Source organism: Caloenas nicobarica, chromosome Z (assembly GCF_036013445.1).
Source record: "Caloenas nicobarica isolate bCalNic1 chromosome Z, bCalNic1.hap1, whole genome shotgun sequence".
Classification (NCBI taxonomy): domain Eukaryota; kingdom Metazoa; phylum Chordata; class Aves; order Columbiformes; family Columbidae; genus Caloenas; species Caloenas nicobarica.
The window spans coordinates 100,613,259-100,628,415 of NC_088284.1; the positions used below are offsets into that span (position 1 = coordinate 100,613,259).

The following is a 15,157-nucleotide window of genomic DNA, read 5'->3' on the forward strand; positions in this document are numbered from 1 at the left end:
ATGAGATGCAAGTGTTGCTGGAAACATCTGCAACTCGTTTGGCACTGGAACAGTCCTAGTGAGGGAAACATTTCTAGGCTTTGCTTAACTGTGTGTTAAACTCAGGTTCAGCCAAGCGTTTGCAGGTGATGGGGCAGGGTGGTGGGTAAAGAGCAGCAGGAGTGTGAGAAAGGAAACCACAAAGCCAGCAGGCTGAGACAACAGGAGGATCTGGCTGCTGGGTAGGTCTGCACAAAGCAGGAGGGTTTAGGATGAGGGTTTGCCTCCTTGAACCCCACCTGGCTTCCCCTCTGCTGGGTTTACCTTCTGACCACAGGCAGACTGTGCATCCAGGAGGACAGATCTCTGCAGGATCTAGACTCCTTCCTCTGTAAAGGGGCTTCTCAGCTCCAGGTGATGCCAGGGTTTGCCCTTGAGCCACAATGTTCAGAGACAGTCCTTAAAAATCAAGTTACCTGCCCAGTGACGTGAAACATCTTCAATTGTCCAGCAGCATCCTGGAGCAGGTGGCCACGAGGGAGCTCAGCCTGGGCCATACAAGGTGTCTGCTCTCCTTGTGCTGGTGTAGATGCAATACAAAGTATTTGTCACCTGCAGCAGCATCTTATTAGGAGCAAATAAGACCTTGGAGAACCACAGCACCTGTCAGCAGCATCTTATTAGGAGCAAATAAGACCTTGGAGAACCACAGCACCTGGCAGCAGCCACTAGCAGATTGCTTTTGGACAGAGCCAGAGGGAATCAGGGCTCTGGCAGCGCTGAACGTTGGCTGACAGGGTCTTGTACACCTGAGCAGCCCCCTTGCTTTCCTACTGTCCCCTTTTGGGACATGGCTGAAGGACAGGTCGTGGGCCAGGTGATGGGAGAAGGATGCACCGAGGACACGCAGGATTCACATGTACTTGGTGCCCATTGCAATGTGAGGCGGCTGAGATGCCTCACACCTGTAGCATGTTTCTGCAGAAAAGGTAAAACCTGCAGGCAAAGCACCCTGCATGCTCAGCTCCTGGGGGAGGAGTGAAGCACAAGCTGACGGATTTGTCTGTCCAGCCGCTTCCCGCCACGATCATCAGCTAATTCCACCGAACAGCCATAACCCCAAAAGCTCAGCTATGTGTGTGCATCCTCCTCCCCAGTGCCCACAGGGTGGTTTATGGAGGCAAAGCCTTTTCCACATCAGCCTGGCCCCACTCCTGAGTGAATCTCTCACCATCATTGCAGATGGTCTCAGGCTGAAGTAACACCCCTAAAACCAGGATCTGGCCCAAGGAGAACCACAGGCTCCTCCTGGCCACTAACAAAAATAAATTGGACATACCGATCCATGGAGGACCATCCACAAATATTGAAGAAGCTGTACGATGTCACTGCAAGGTTCACAGACAGCAAAACAGCTGTCCCCCACCTCAGGGACACAGCCAGCACCAGTGTCCACGCTCATCCCTGAGGGATGCAGGAAACAAAAAAACCACCTCAGACCTTGTGAGTGGGAGGCAGAGGTCTGCAGAACAGATGTAACTCCTGACAGCTAATGCCAAGCCAGGAGGAAACTTTCAACTGAAACCTCAGCAAAAAATCCAAAATTGTGGGGGCTTGACTGTATAGCAAAGATCCTGGAGGGAACTCACAGCCAGGATTTACATCCAAGCAAGATGAAGCCAAAATACTTAGAGGCGAGATGGGGTCCTCCCACCCTCAGTGGTCTGGAGCCAAAGGAGACGGGTCAGGAAAACAACACCAGGGCTGCAACTGCATCAGCTGCAGCCCTGCAAGTGCACAAGGGTGAGGAGCATCTCCTGGCCAGGGCGTTACCCCCTCACACAAGGCTTTGAGTTTTGGAAATTCTGCAGTGCAGAGACCCTGTGGTCCTGGAGCCTCGCAGGGTCCCAGCTGCGGGGAGGGAAGGCAGGAGCTCTTGGGAGAGAGGAAAAGGTTGAAGGGGCAGGTTTGGCGCAGGAGGGATGTGTTATTGTGAAGAGGGCATTGTCTGCCCCGGAGGAAGGAAGAGGGAGGTTGGCCCTGCTCCTGCAGGCAGGTGCACAGCTGAATTTATCCAGGGGGAAGGAAGCGGGGAAGGAAACAAGCCCAGAGTGCTGGGTGGCTCCATCAGTCCTCAGAGGCGCTCATGGAGAGAGGCTCAAGAGCGAAGTGGCTTCGCACAGCTCAGCAGGACACAGATGCACTTGGGAGGGATAGGAAGAGGGTGCCATGAGCTGTGATGCTAGGCAGGGCTCTCCCTGGTCATATCCCTGGGGGATTGGACTAGATGATCTTTTGAGGTCCCTTCCAATCCCTAACATTCTGTGATTCTGTGATACAACTCCCTGCACAGTGTGTACCCCATCAGCACTGCACCCCAGCAGCCAGGGAGATGCTTGTTCCCGGGCAGGGTTCAAAGGCTCTGTGTGCCCGTGCAGACCACAGGACACAGCAAAAGGGAGCAGTGGGTTTGCTCCGGTTATTCCCAGAGAGGCAAAGGACATGCCCAGCAAAGTTTGCCCCGGCCATGCAGTGCCAGGACCAGCCAGCTCCCCGTAGCCACTTCACCGAGCTCTGCGCAAGCTCAGGGACAGGGAGTGGGAACTTCCTCAGCTGTGGATCAGAGGGCACTGGCGTCTTGCTGTTTTCTAAGGCACAAGGGCAAAAAAATATAAAGCACTGGAGTCAGCATTTTAAGTGAGGATAAGAACATCATCCTTCAATCTGCACTTCTTTGATTGCTGTGACAGCCGCCTTTCACAAGCCAGGGTGTCTCCCCCGGGAGCAGGATGGGCTCTGGGTTTCCTGCTGATGTGGGGGTACGTCTCCCCGGGGCGACAGGGGCGGGTGGGCGGGCAAGCACGGGGTTGGAGACGCTGATAATGAAGAGCCTCTGACTGCAAAACTTGCTCCACCACTCCTAGCAGGAACTGATGCCACATCCCTGGCCGTGGGCTCTCCCCAGCCACGGGCAGGACAGAGGGAAGGAGGTGGCTCCTGGTTCACCCGTGAAGTCCTTGCTGCAGGATGCTGGAGGGGCTGAAGCCTACATGGGGTCATGGAGAGCCTTGGGCTTCTCCTCCATGAACATGCCCACTTGAGAGCTACTAAAGACACAGCAATGCCTCCAGCTCAGGAAGACCCTGGCCCATAAATGGCTGGAAATCAGCAAAGTGACCTGGAAAACTATTGCGGGATGTTTAGCCTTCCCAAGGCAGCTCATCTAGGATCTAGGACACCAGGTTAGGGGAACTGTTGGTCTAAACCAGTGCAGCTCACTGCAATATTAACCACATAGGAGCAGCCTGGGCATCTAGATGGATGTTTTTAAGCACAAAACTCACCCCAGGCTCACAAAGCTGAGCAGACAGGCTCAGGCAAGCTGCATGTGCTGGTAGCTCAGAACAGACAAACCTTCCCTCTAGCGGCTGTAAGTCTCACAGTCACCTCCTCTCCCCACACCAAGACTAACAGCGTTATTGTCACCAGCTCTTAGGCTCAACGCGGATCCTAAGTGCATTGAATGCCTTACAAAGATGCCGAGGCTACACCAGGCAGCCGATGCACAAAAGCATCCCGGGCATCAGCAAAGTCACACAGCTGGCCTATTTCTGAAGCAAGGATGGTTTGCGGGGCCAATTCTTCAGCTGAGTTACTCCCCTTTACAGCCAGCATTTAGCGGGACCAACAATCAGGCCTAGAGTTTTTCTTGAACTTTGTTATTATGGGTTTTGTCCCAGTCTCAGCCTCATCTGCACCACAGCAGCAGTCAGCACAGATCTGACTGTGCTGCTCAAGTCCTAATCATAGCGTGAGCACACACATTAGCACGTTTCCAAAAGGGATAAGAATTTTTCCTTTGCCATTTACAAATTAGGGAGCTTATTCTCACTGCATTAAAGCTGCATCCTACAGCCTGGACACCCAGTATTGAAACGACTCTGTGACCAAGGTGCTCTGGCTCAATGGTGTGGTGTCCCACACTACCAGGCCATCTGCTGTTGTAATCTGTAGAAATAGAAAAAATTATAGAGGAGTACAGTAGGAGACACCTGGCTGAAGCTTCCCCACTCACAACAGCATTTTGGTGTATCAGAGAATGCTTCACAAGAAATGTTTCCTCTTCTTGATTTTGCCATTTCCATCTCAAACCCTTGGAGAAGTTCTTAGCCTGTGATTAATCACATGATGGTTTGAAACAAACAACCAACCTCAAAATTACAGGTAGGGATTGCCACAGCCTTTACTAGAAACTTAGTCTTTTAAGCTCAGAAAGAGGCTCAGGTATAGATTTGGAAGCCTTGAATTTCACTCCTGTTGCCCATTATTCTTCCAGAGATGTTGTATTATGGCTATATTAAAAATGAATACAGCAACTTTGACTTCTGCAAAGCAGGAAGTGAATAATGAATCAAAACTGCTCTTATTTCAGCTAAGGGAAAATGATAAATGGAGCACAAATGGTATAAAACAGAAGTTGAAAGGTTTTTTAATAAAGGTGATTTGCTGTTCAGATTCTACCAGCCCTATCCACATCTCCTCTGGTTATTCCTCTGCTTTGCACACACTTACAGACCCAATGTAATCAGAAACAAAAGACATTACCAGGGAGCAAGATCATCTTCTTGCAGCAGAGCCCCAGGAAAAGAAATGCCTCTTCTAGAAACATCTTATAATTCTCTGAATGGACAGTTCACACTCAACGTATATGGGAAATATTTCAGCCTTCCTCCTGGGAAGGTCCCAGCTATCCTCTGTTCACTTGTCCACGAGTGCAGCAGCGATGCGCTGATAACCCACGCACAGGCTGCACATCACTCAGCGCTGCTGCAGGAGGTGCCTCTGCTGAGAGTGGAAACAAGAGAAGCTCAAAGCACAAATGCTTTGGGATTCTTTTGTTGAAGGCAGGTTTAAAAAACAAAACCAGCTGTAGTCCTTAAAAAACAGATTCTTACCAACGCTGCCGTGTTAAAGCTGCTGTGCATGGACTAGATGATCTCCAGACATCCCTTCCAAACCCAACCACACTGTGCATACTCACACTAATGCATTTTTTCATGCATTGCCACTTACCTATTTCTTGTCCCTCCAAATACCATTTGTAGAGTTACTTGACTAGCTGCCAGTCTGAGAAAAATTAATTCTATAAAGCATGCAATAATTTCTCTACTCAAAACTATACAAAAATAAAACCATGTTTATAATATCCTACTCCTCAAGAAAAATGTTTTTAAGGCAGAAAGACAGCAACAGGATAAAATTAATATATCAGTTAAGCAGCACAAAATTCCCAGGACAAATCCAGTCACTTTTTTAATCCTGAAAACAAACACAGGCCACAGTATACATCTGTGTAAGGAACCTCACACACTAAGTAACAAAGAGGAGTCTGTTTTAGAACATCGGTGCTATTATCTTTTCTTGATGGACAAGCCTGTATAAATTCCACACGGACTAAAAAGCATTGGACCATGCAATTATAATGGCAGAGAGCATTTAAAACGCATTTACTGAAGAAGAAACGTTGATTGTTATCTGTCTCCCGATGACAATGCAGTCCATTACATAGCTCCCCTTCTGTCACTTCATTTCAGATTTCAAAAATACAGCATGCAGCAGCAATTTACAGGATGGGAAAATGGCTTGTTCTGATGAAGTTTCACTGAAGTACCGGGCTCCGTTCTGGCAATTAGTTATTGTTGTTCATAGGACCCAAGTCCTCATCTTGCATCAGTGCCAGACAGGCTTGTCTATCACACTCCCAGGATGTCTCCAGATCCTTTCTGCAGCCAAACCAAAACAGACAGTAGGAACGCCCCTGCCTGCTGCTGGCTCGCTTCACCCGCACGTCAGGCTCTACGACTTGTCAGAAACCTGACCAGGTCTCAGTTCTCTTCCAAGTCCGCTTTGTTCAAGCTCTGCAATAACTGACATGTATTTAAATTCACTAGATCTGTGGTTGAAGGTCTCCACTAACTCGTAGGTCTGGGAACGATCCGTTGCATAGAAAAGCTGCACCTGATTCGCCAAGCACTGTGCTTCGTGGACCACCTGCGAGTTAAAACAAAGAATGTGTTACCATTGGGTTTTGGGGGTTTTTTTGAATATCCCGTTGAAAACAACTCTTCAGTAGCTGAAAGGCTGCAGTCCTGCTCATCAAATGACTCAACTCGGAGTCACCTTAGTTTAGCAATTCTCTTAACAAACCACATCCCTCTTGTTCCTGACCTACTTTAGCACTGTGTCTTTAAACTGCTCTCCCACTGAGCACACACCTCGGAGGTCAAACACACCTCACGTGGTCTCTGCCCACTCTAAGGCAACTGGAGATGCACCAGAGTCTCATCTTTCCCTTCTTACAGTTGACCTATTCGCAAAAATTGATTGTTTACTCTGAGAAACAACATGGCAAATGTATTACCAACAAATCCTCTGGACATCGTTTCAGAACTGGTGTAAGTAGGTCAGTTAGAGGTGGGATGCTTTAGTTCTCTTGTTCCACCAGTATAATTCCTAGTGCTATTAGTCCCGGCACTGTACTATTACAGATATGAAAATAACAAACACCCACACGCCGGGAAAAGAGCAAAGGCACACAGGAACCTAACGCGGCACTCAGAAGGTCTCCTGATTTGACAAGGACTATTAAGCCTCACAACACTGTTGCCAGGTAGCAACAGTTTTCATTTAAATTTGCTTCCATTAATAAGAAAACCAGAAGCATTTCTATATACATATATATATTATTTTTTACAACAATAAGCCAGAATACCCAAAGTAAGGAAAAAAACCCAACAATAACAAAAAATACAAACAAACCAAAAAAACATGATGTGAACTGAAATCACCAGATAGACAAAGACAGATAATTTCCTTCTAGCATTCCCTAGTATTAAGTAGATTAGGTTAAAGAAATCTACTAAGACCATTCTTTGGGAAAAGGTCTTTTTAAGACTTCCCTCTAAGTTGGTTTTAATTCAAAACTATAGGAGGAGTTGCAGCATAAAATGAAGGAAGCTCTTACCAAGAACTTGGAGTCCATTTCTGCTGTCATTAGTACTATCCCTTTTTCCTTCTGCAGCTCTGGATAATGGTACAAGACCAACTGGCTGGGAGCACTTTCACCTTTACTCTGAAAGAGATAAAGAAACCTGTCCTACAAAGAACTTCAGCTTCGGAGGCTTGATTACAAAACTTTGAGTATTAACTGCTATGGAGGGGGTCATTTTTCAGGGCTTAAGGGTCAGTTCTAATTTAAAGTTTATTATTCCTGGTACTTACAGAAAACAAGGGATTTGTAGAGTTAGGTTGGGTTTTTTCTTGACTAAAGACCATTTTGCATTTAAAAGACCCCACAGTTCCCAGAAAGACATTTCATATTAAAGCATCTACTGGTATTTCAAGTAGCTTGCACAAACAATTCTAAAAAGTTTGTGTCTTGCTTCTATTTTGAGACTATTTGACTTCTATGTCATTCTCCTTTAGAGAAACAGTTAATACCCATCAATTCACTGATTTACCCATAATTAATCTACTAATTTACCCATAATTAATGGCAGTTTTTCCCTGATAATTCTTTTCAAATTAAGCTGGACAACCCGTTCTTTAAACTATTTAGCAAATATTATATATTGCAATATACTGATATATTTCTGGATCCTAAACCATTTTTTTTTTACTTATTTCAACCACTCACCTGAATGTTTATTAGCGAAGTGAAATGTAATTCTGTTCCTGACCACTGCCCCACAAAGAACTCGTAGCCTTCTTTTCTTGGCAAAGCATATAGAAACTGAAGAGAAGTGATAAAAGTAATTCTTCCTTTCATAAAACAAAATTATGCCTGTGTCATACTGGCCTGCAGCATAAACTGTTTAGTGAGAAAAGAGCAAGAGAAAAAGGAGTTTCCTTGCCCCACCAAGAGTGATAGGACAGCACGAACCAGACTTCAAAACAGACAATAAACCAGCATTACTTTATCAGTATTATTCCATAAGCAAATATGTTGGCACATTTTTTTATCAGTATTATGAGAGACAGACGAAAGGACAGTGGAGAACATTTAGACTCTGACCTTTTAGTTCACTTCTAGAAAATTAAAAGCAGAGTGGTCAAATATAAGATAGGAAGCATTCAGAGTTTTTAACCCTGTAATTTCAGCAACTGTTCCAGAGCAGGCAGCAAGCATTTTCTCTCTAGAGATGTACAGTCTGTTTGGCTCCATAGGTGACAGACTTGCTCATTTTACTATACCAAGGGAAAGGACAACAGGGGAGCAGAAAAACAAGTGGGATACCTGACTGGATGCCAATGCACTGTACAGAAATGCACTTAAAGCTATAAATAACTTTTCAAGCTCCAAGCAGCTCAGAAAGCCAAGTATATTTGACCTTGGTCTTGGCAACTGAAATACACAGAACCCATCCATCAGTTCAGTAAAGTCTCCCATTCGGATCTACAAAAGCAGCAAAGTCTAGTTACTTTGTTTCCATGAAGGAGTGAAGCATTTCATTTCTGTCTCAGGACAGTGAAATTTGCACAAAGTCCATGATTCAGCACACAGATTACTGTAAAAACACACTACTTTCAACAGAAAGCAATACTAAGCCAGCAGCATATGATACAAAACTGCAGAAAGATTCCCATTCTCTTGTTAGCTGTTCTGTTCTTTTGCAGTTTAACTTCTTCAAAGCAACAATCTGCTCATTCACACAGGAATCTTCTCATTGAAGCTTACAAGACACCTACCAAACCAGGTGAGAAACAGTGAACCCAAATCTTGGGAACCCACTCTTCTCTGAAATAACCGTATTACCCATTCTCAGTATTTTATGCTTTGCTGTGCTGGCATCCACCTAAGACACAACCCACAGAGTATTTTCTCTGTATCTGTAATAAAGGGTTTGACTACATCCAGTTCCCCTATTCCTTCTCATCACAGCTGTGCAATTCCAACACTCTGCAGCAGCACTTACACTACTCAGATTTGCAGTGCATGCCATACAGTCTTTTTTTCACAATTCACACTCTCCTAGAGACAGTGGTGCATTATTTATACAACATAGTGCCTGCCCAATACAGCTCCCATACAAACAGCTCAATTAGCTCACCAACATTTACCTATCACAAATCAGCAGCGAGGAGAAGCAAGCACAGCCGTGCACACATACGATCAGGAAAACCAGGCCAATAGATGACAAGGTTCCCCTTGTTCTGTGGACAGAAGCGTAACATTGTTTTTTTGCCTTTTTCCCTTTTCGATCCTTCCCTGCCAGTAGACGAACATAAAGAGGAGCAACTCACACTAACCAAAAGACCAAAGAATTCAATTTCTCCCTGTACATGCAACATATTGCCATAGTGACAGGTAGCTATAGCTAACAACAGGTTAAAGCAAAGATGCTGTAAGCAAAAAGGAAAGCTTAGCAGGAACATCAATGAAGCTGGCCTGCAAGGCTTGGCTCGTCACAACACTGCACAGAAGAGATTTAACCACAAGACATCAATGATTGGAAAAAAAGAGGTGTGTAACTAAATCCATTCCCTGGGAGAATCCGGGCTCTCGTTTCTGAACCCTACGTCTCTTATATCTAGATATAATCTGATGCCTAGATCAAAGCGTTTAATATATATGAGTAGCCGTTGCTTTTAACTGAACACTAAAACAAAGATTTGAACACCTGAATTTTACTACTCAAGCCAATACCATGAGTCTGAATACAGGAAGGTCAAAAGTTTATGAATTAGGCTTTAGAGAGGAGAAATGCATTATAGCTACACATGCATGCATTGTGAGTCTCTGCCATACATACCGAGGGACATTTCTGGGCTCTCTTCCATATTAAATCAAACTTCTCTGCCTTTGGGGAAGGAGAAAGAGAAATTCAATTTTCATAACAAACCTGGATACACAGTCATTCAGAATCATCTCATTAACCTTTACAGGGTACAGCTTCCGTCTACAGGAGGTGTCACTGCAGGAACAGATGATGATGAGTGCATGGAAAATTGTATTTAGTTCTTAGTTACCTAAATGTCATTGGTACCTCATTTGAACAATGTCATCTCTAAGACACAGCAGCAAACTCCTTGGATCCAAAACTTTACTTCCTGCAGGTGACGGGTTCACACCTGAGGTTTACATTACGTCCTCTTTCAGTAATAGCTCCATTGCACCATGTGGTGTCAACAGTTGAGCAAGATGACATATCCTTGGCTCCAAATTTTAGATTTTACATCATAGTCATCTGTTCTTCCATATTAAAATTCAGCCCAGATAGTTACTCAAATAACATACTTATTGCTCAGGTTTATATTAAAACCACAAACGTATTGGGTCATCCCTGATGAAACCTGGCCATCTCATTCACGTCCTCTGCATTCTCCCAAATCTTTTGCCTGCTCTTGTCTTCGCAGCACCATATATTAGTATCTCCTCTACGGTGTTCAGGAAAGAAAAATTTGCCATTCATCAACACGCAATTCTGCCGCGTGTGCTTTTGAGCACTCGAGAATTACACAAGGCCTTTCTTTCAGCCAAAAAAGAGCTTCTGGCAAAAGACACAGGGTTTTTTCCCCCACCAATGACACCAGGAACCACTTCCTAGTGTGCCTAGGATCTGTTTTGCATTAAAGCCTTAAAAGCTTCCAAAGCTCCTCTAAAACAGCACACCAAAGAACAATGCCAGCCCCACCAATGAAAGATCGACACCGTCTTTAACTGAAGACCCTGGCCTTGGCCCTTGACTACAGTAAATGTGCAATTCAAACTATTTTCACAACATCCACACGTTGGGAAAACCAAAACACGAAGCTGCTTGAGTTAAAATCCCACATGGCCACGTTCAGAGCATAGAGAACTTCATACATTTAGAATACAACCTCCCACCAACCTCAGCTCTATCTCAAAGCACCAAGTGCAACTGCCAATCAGAACCCAAGATCTAAACAAGGTTCCAAGAACTCAAGGAACACACAGTTTGTGTCCAGCTGTGAAAAGAGAGATTTAACAGATCACGATCACATGGATACTCTGAAGCAAAGAATAAAAAGAAATCCCAAAAGCTAAAAAGATCTCCTTCAGTCTAATGCAGATTAACAACAATTAACATCTGGTAAAGTTATCAGAAGTAAGAAATACGATCTTATCACAGGAAGCACCATGCGATCTCTATGAAAGACACTGCTGCCAATAATTTTAAATGCATGAAAATCATAAATGATTAGCCATGTGCAAGTTATTAGCCAAGTGCTCTAACACTGCCATATTAAATTTGAATTAGCAGTCGGTGCTGCAGGGAAGAATAGAAAGAAATGAGCAACTCTATGAAAAAATGATGTGAAAACATGAATGCTACCTTAATTGATACTAGGGTCCTGCAAAGAGTATTGGATGCTCATAATAAAAAATGCCTGGAAATTCAAGCCAGGAAAAAAAAAATACTAGTTTTATTGAGACTGCCGTGAGAAAAAAGGGATACACGTTTTTGGAAACAAAAGCCTTTATCCAGGGCAATAAGATCACTTAATCTTGAAAAAAAAGTTTGTTCTTGAAACCTTGTTTTTCTTAATGATTGCTTTTAAAAATCAACAGAATATCAACTAGAAAGGAAAGCTTTGCACACTGGCCTTTCAAGAGCATAACTATATGGGAACTACTTACAGGAATAACCGCATAAACCGTGTCTTTCGCAGAAAAATACTGATTCCAAATCTGTAGGAAACAAAGGAGATGAGCTACAGTTAAAATCAAACACCTAGCAGTGATACTAAATGCTTTAAAAATAATTCCATTTTTCAACTAACCTTTGTAAGCACTTTGAGAAGTCATTTTTCAATAAAGCCCTACTAATACAATACACTTCTAAGGTTCCAGAGTACTTGTACCAAACAACAGGTTTCAACTAGATAACAGATAGAAGCACTGGGCTCAGAGGTGACTCAAGATTTACCTGCCATGGGAAGTGCTGCTTATATTTTTCCCAACAATCGCACTAATGATTTCTAGAGGGCTTGACTTATTTTGTTGTTGGGTTTATTTGTTTTAGTAAAGAAACATAAAACATTCTCAACAGAAGACAAGACTTTGCATAATGCTCCTCTGTGTTCACACCCTTTTCCTTCTCCACAGCAATACCTATATAAAAGCTCAAACAAAGTCCTTCAGAAATGGACAAGTACAGGTAGAAGCCCAGAGTCCAGGACTCTTTCAGTTGCTCTTCTCCAGTCTTACAAAACTTATGAGAATTGTCAGTAAAATGTTTAATCAATGAAATGGAGGAACTCTAAGGAAATTCACAAGTTATCAAATCCAGTCGCTGCTGTAACTGGTTGCACACCATCCCCTGCAGAGCACATAACCACTTCTATAACATTCTCAAGCTATCAGGAAAGCAAGTAGGTTTCTGCTAAGTCATGTGGGACAGCTCCTTCATTTGTGTTGCCCCCCTTAACTGATCATGCCTACGTAAAGTTTCTTGGCATACAGTCTGATTAGGAAAAAAAAATACTAGATCCAACTCAAGCTACATGAGAAATGTGGAATGGATGTGACTTGTAACTACAGAAAAGGGAATACAGTACAAAGCCAAGCAGATATTAGGGAGAATAACTTGATTCACACTGTTCTTCAAACAAGTGGACCCATCCACCTCCTCCTTACCCAAACCATCTTTTGTATGGGTACAGAGACCCCTGACAGATAGCTAATGCAAGGGAAGATAGAAGGTGGTAAAACCTTTGTTTTCATGCCCACAGAACAGAGGTACCATAATCTGCATAAACTACTGCCAGGATTTCCCTTTACCTGGCTTCAAATCTGACAGGAGCTTGCTGATGCCAATTCAGCTGCTACACATTAAATGGCAACAACAAAAATCAGAGTACAGACACGTTCTGAGTGACCAAGCCCAGCTGTATTATTTATCAATTGGGTACACCCTAGGTGGACTTATATATACAGAGAAAAGTTTATCTTCTACTATTGACATGCATGTGAATGTGCCTTGTATAAATATACATACATAGCCATGTTTATTTTTCAGTCTAAGTAAAATTTCCATCCTCACATGTAGATTGCTCCACATCTATGCTTAACAGTAAACTTTATTTCATTTAAATCCATCACCTGTTTTATCTCCTCTGCTGATTTTTCTTTCACCATCTCAACATTAAGAATAGAATCAAGTGTCTGCAAGAGAGAGAGCATAAGGAATTTGGCATGATGACAGTTCTCTGATTCAAGAGAATCCAGAATGAATTAATACAGTTACAGAGAACAAAATCACGCTGGATGAACTTAATTCAATTTACAATGTAACTTAGTCCTCTAATTGCCAAAGAAACTAGTAAATCATAAGCAGTAACACACTGAGAAGTGGATTCACACACAGAGGCAGAACAAAGAGATTCTGTCAGGACACAGAATATACTTTGCTCCAGTTGTGCAGATCTCTGCTGAAGCTGCAAGAGGAGCTGCAGCCCTTCAGCCATCTCAGACATGCTCTGTTAGCAGATTTACACAGCACGTTTGCCAAAATACATGAATGTTAAAGAGAATAAAACTATTCTCTTGTCCCTCTGCTGGCTGATCTTTGGAAGTCTATTTACATGCTGTAAAGGCAGCTTAGCCCTTTCAATTTATTACTGTCAGCATTTAGTACAGATCCCCTCGCTAGTAGGAACTTCCAGGATGTCAAGAAAGGACCAGATAGTAAGAAAAACAGACTATTGAGAGTTTTAAGACTTGAACATGATCCCAATTGTAAATGAGTATCTTACACTCAAGTGCAGAATAAGGAACATTAGTTTTATCTCAAGAAGCTCTTGGCTGAAGCACTGATGGTAGCAATGCGAGTTAATCTACGTCCTCAATTTGCCTGCAAGTCCTCTCCTAACACTCAGGTTCACTTCCCTTACCTTATCTTTTGTGAAACCTCCCTTTGATGTCTTTGTGCCCAAGCCTTCGGCCTAGAAGAAAACATCCTTCTTTAGTTTTTATAGCTGATGCTTTCATAACATTTATTTGCCTTCCCTGCCATGCACAGCGTGCCTGCTGACAAGATCTGAATATGAACTCAAATTTAAGACACGTAAGACATTACTGCAGTGCATTTTATTAAAATATTGATTATGAGAATACAAAGATAAGTAACTTAATGTAAATTATGACTTTCAAGACCAGAAAGGATTGAAGCATGCTATTATACATTTTGCATCCAATATTATTGAATAGCTGTCATTCACTACAAAATGATAAATACAAGATCATATCACTCCGTCTGGCCAAACTAATCTGGAACTAATTAAACATTTAACTAAGGCCTCGGGTGCAGAATTTACAACCTAAATAATAGCAAAATAGTACACTAGAGCACGGAACAATATTTTTAGCCACTGGAGAGTGAAACTCCGGGGCTTCTTGCTAACGGGAACGCTATATGTTTGTAGCATTATGCTGATCCAATGTAAATGACATTATAGCTTTAACATATGTTAATAACAAAGAAAAACTGCCTTACCTTTTCCTCCATACATTTGATAAATTCTCCTTGCTTGGAATATCCCACAGGCTGCTTTTTCACTTCGTTCCTTTTTTCCATACGGGATTCAAACACATCTGGACTGGATCTGAATCAGGAAAAGGAACTCTTAGCAGTATCAGGAGATTAATAAGATTCTGCCTTTTAAAAAAATGTTTCTTTGTGGTAGTGATCCACGTTGTTAACTTAAAGTGTTAACTTATTGCTAGTAACACAATGTCTTATCAAAGTATTCATGTTGGGCAAGGGCTCTCAATGACTTGGTGGCAACAACGTAAGTCAATTTCAAGGCAGCATTTGGCCTAAAATAACTTGTTTTCTCAAAAGGGCACAGAGCTAAAAATTACCTCCCTTCTCCCCCAAAAACCCAGCTCCCCACACCCCGTCCCCCCACCCCAGCGCCCGCCATTCCCCTCAGGCCGTGCTCCCCCCGCACCTCCGCAGCTCCTGGATCTTGTGCCGGTACTTCCCGTAGAAGGGGTTTTCCTCCAGCGCCTCCTGTCCCGGCCCCGGCCCCGCCAGCCCCCGGCACGGCGGGGCCAGCAGCCCCAGCGGGCGCAGCGCGGCCCGGCTCCGCAGGGCCGCCCCCAGCCCCCAGGCCTGCAGCGCCGGGCCCGCCATGGCGCCCGGCCCGGCCC

General features: G+C 43.7%; 1 protein-coding gene across 1 annotated transcript; it reads right to left on the reverse strand.

Moving 5' to 3' along the window:
• Window positions 1–5,266: 5,266 nt before the first annotated feature.
• On the reverse strand, window positions 5,267–15,157 carry ATPAF1 (ATP synthase mitochondrial F1 complex assembly factor 1). The gene is made up of 9 exons (XM_065656336.1): window positions 14,956–15,157; window positions 14,499–14,607; window positions 13,897–13,947; window positions 13,106–13,168; window positions 11,642–11,692; window positions 9,792–9,839; window positions 7,676–7,771; window positions 7,004–7,111; window positions 5,267–6,030 (listed from the first exon to the last, which is right to left on the reverse strand). Exons 1-9 carry the CDS (start codon window positions 15,138–15,140, stop codon window positions 5,836–5,838), a joined length of 906 nt encoding a protein of 301 aa, XP_065512408.1. The 5' UTR covers window positions 15,141–15,157; the 3' UTR covers window positions 5,267–5,835.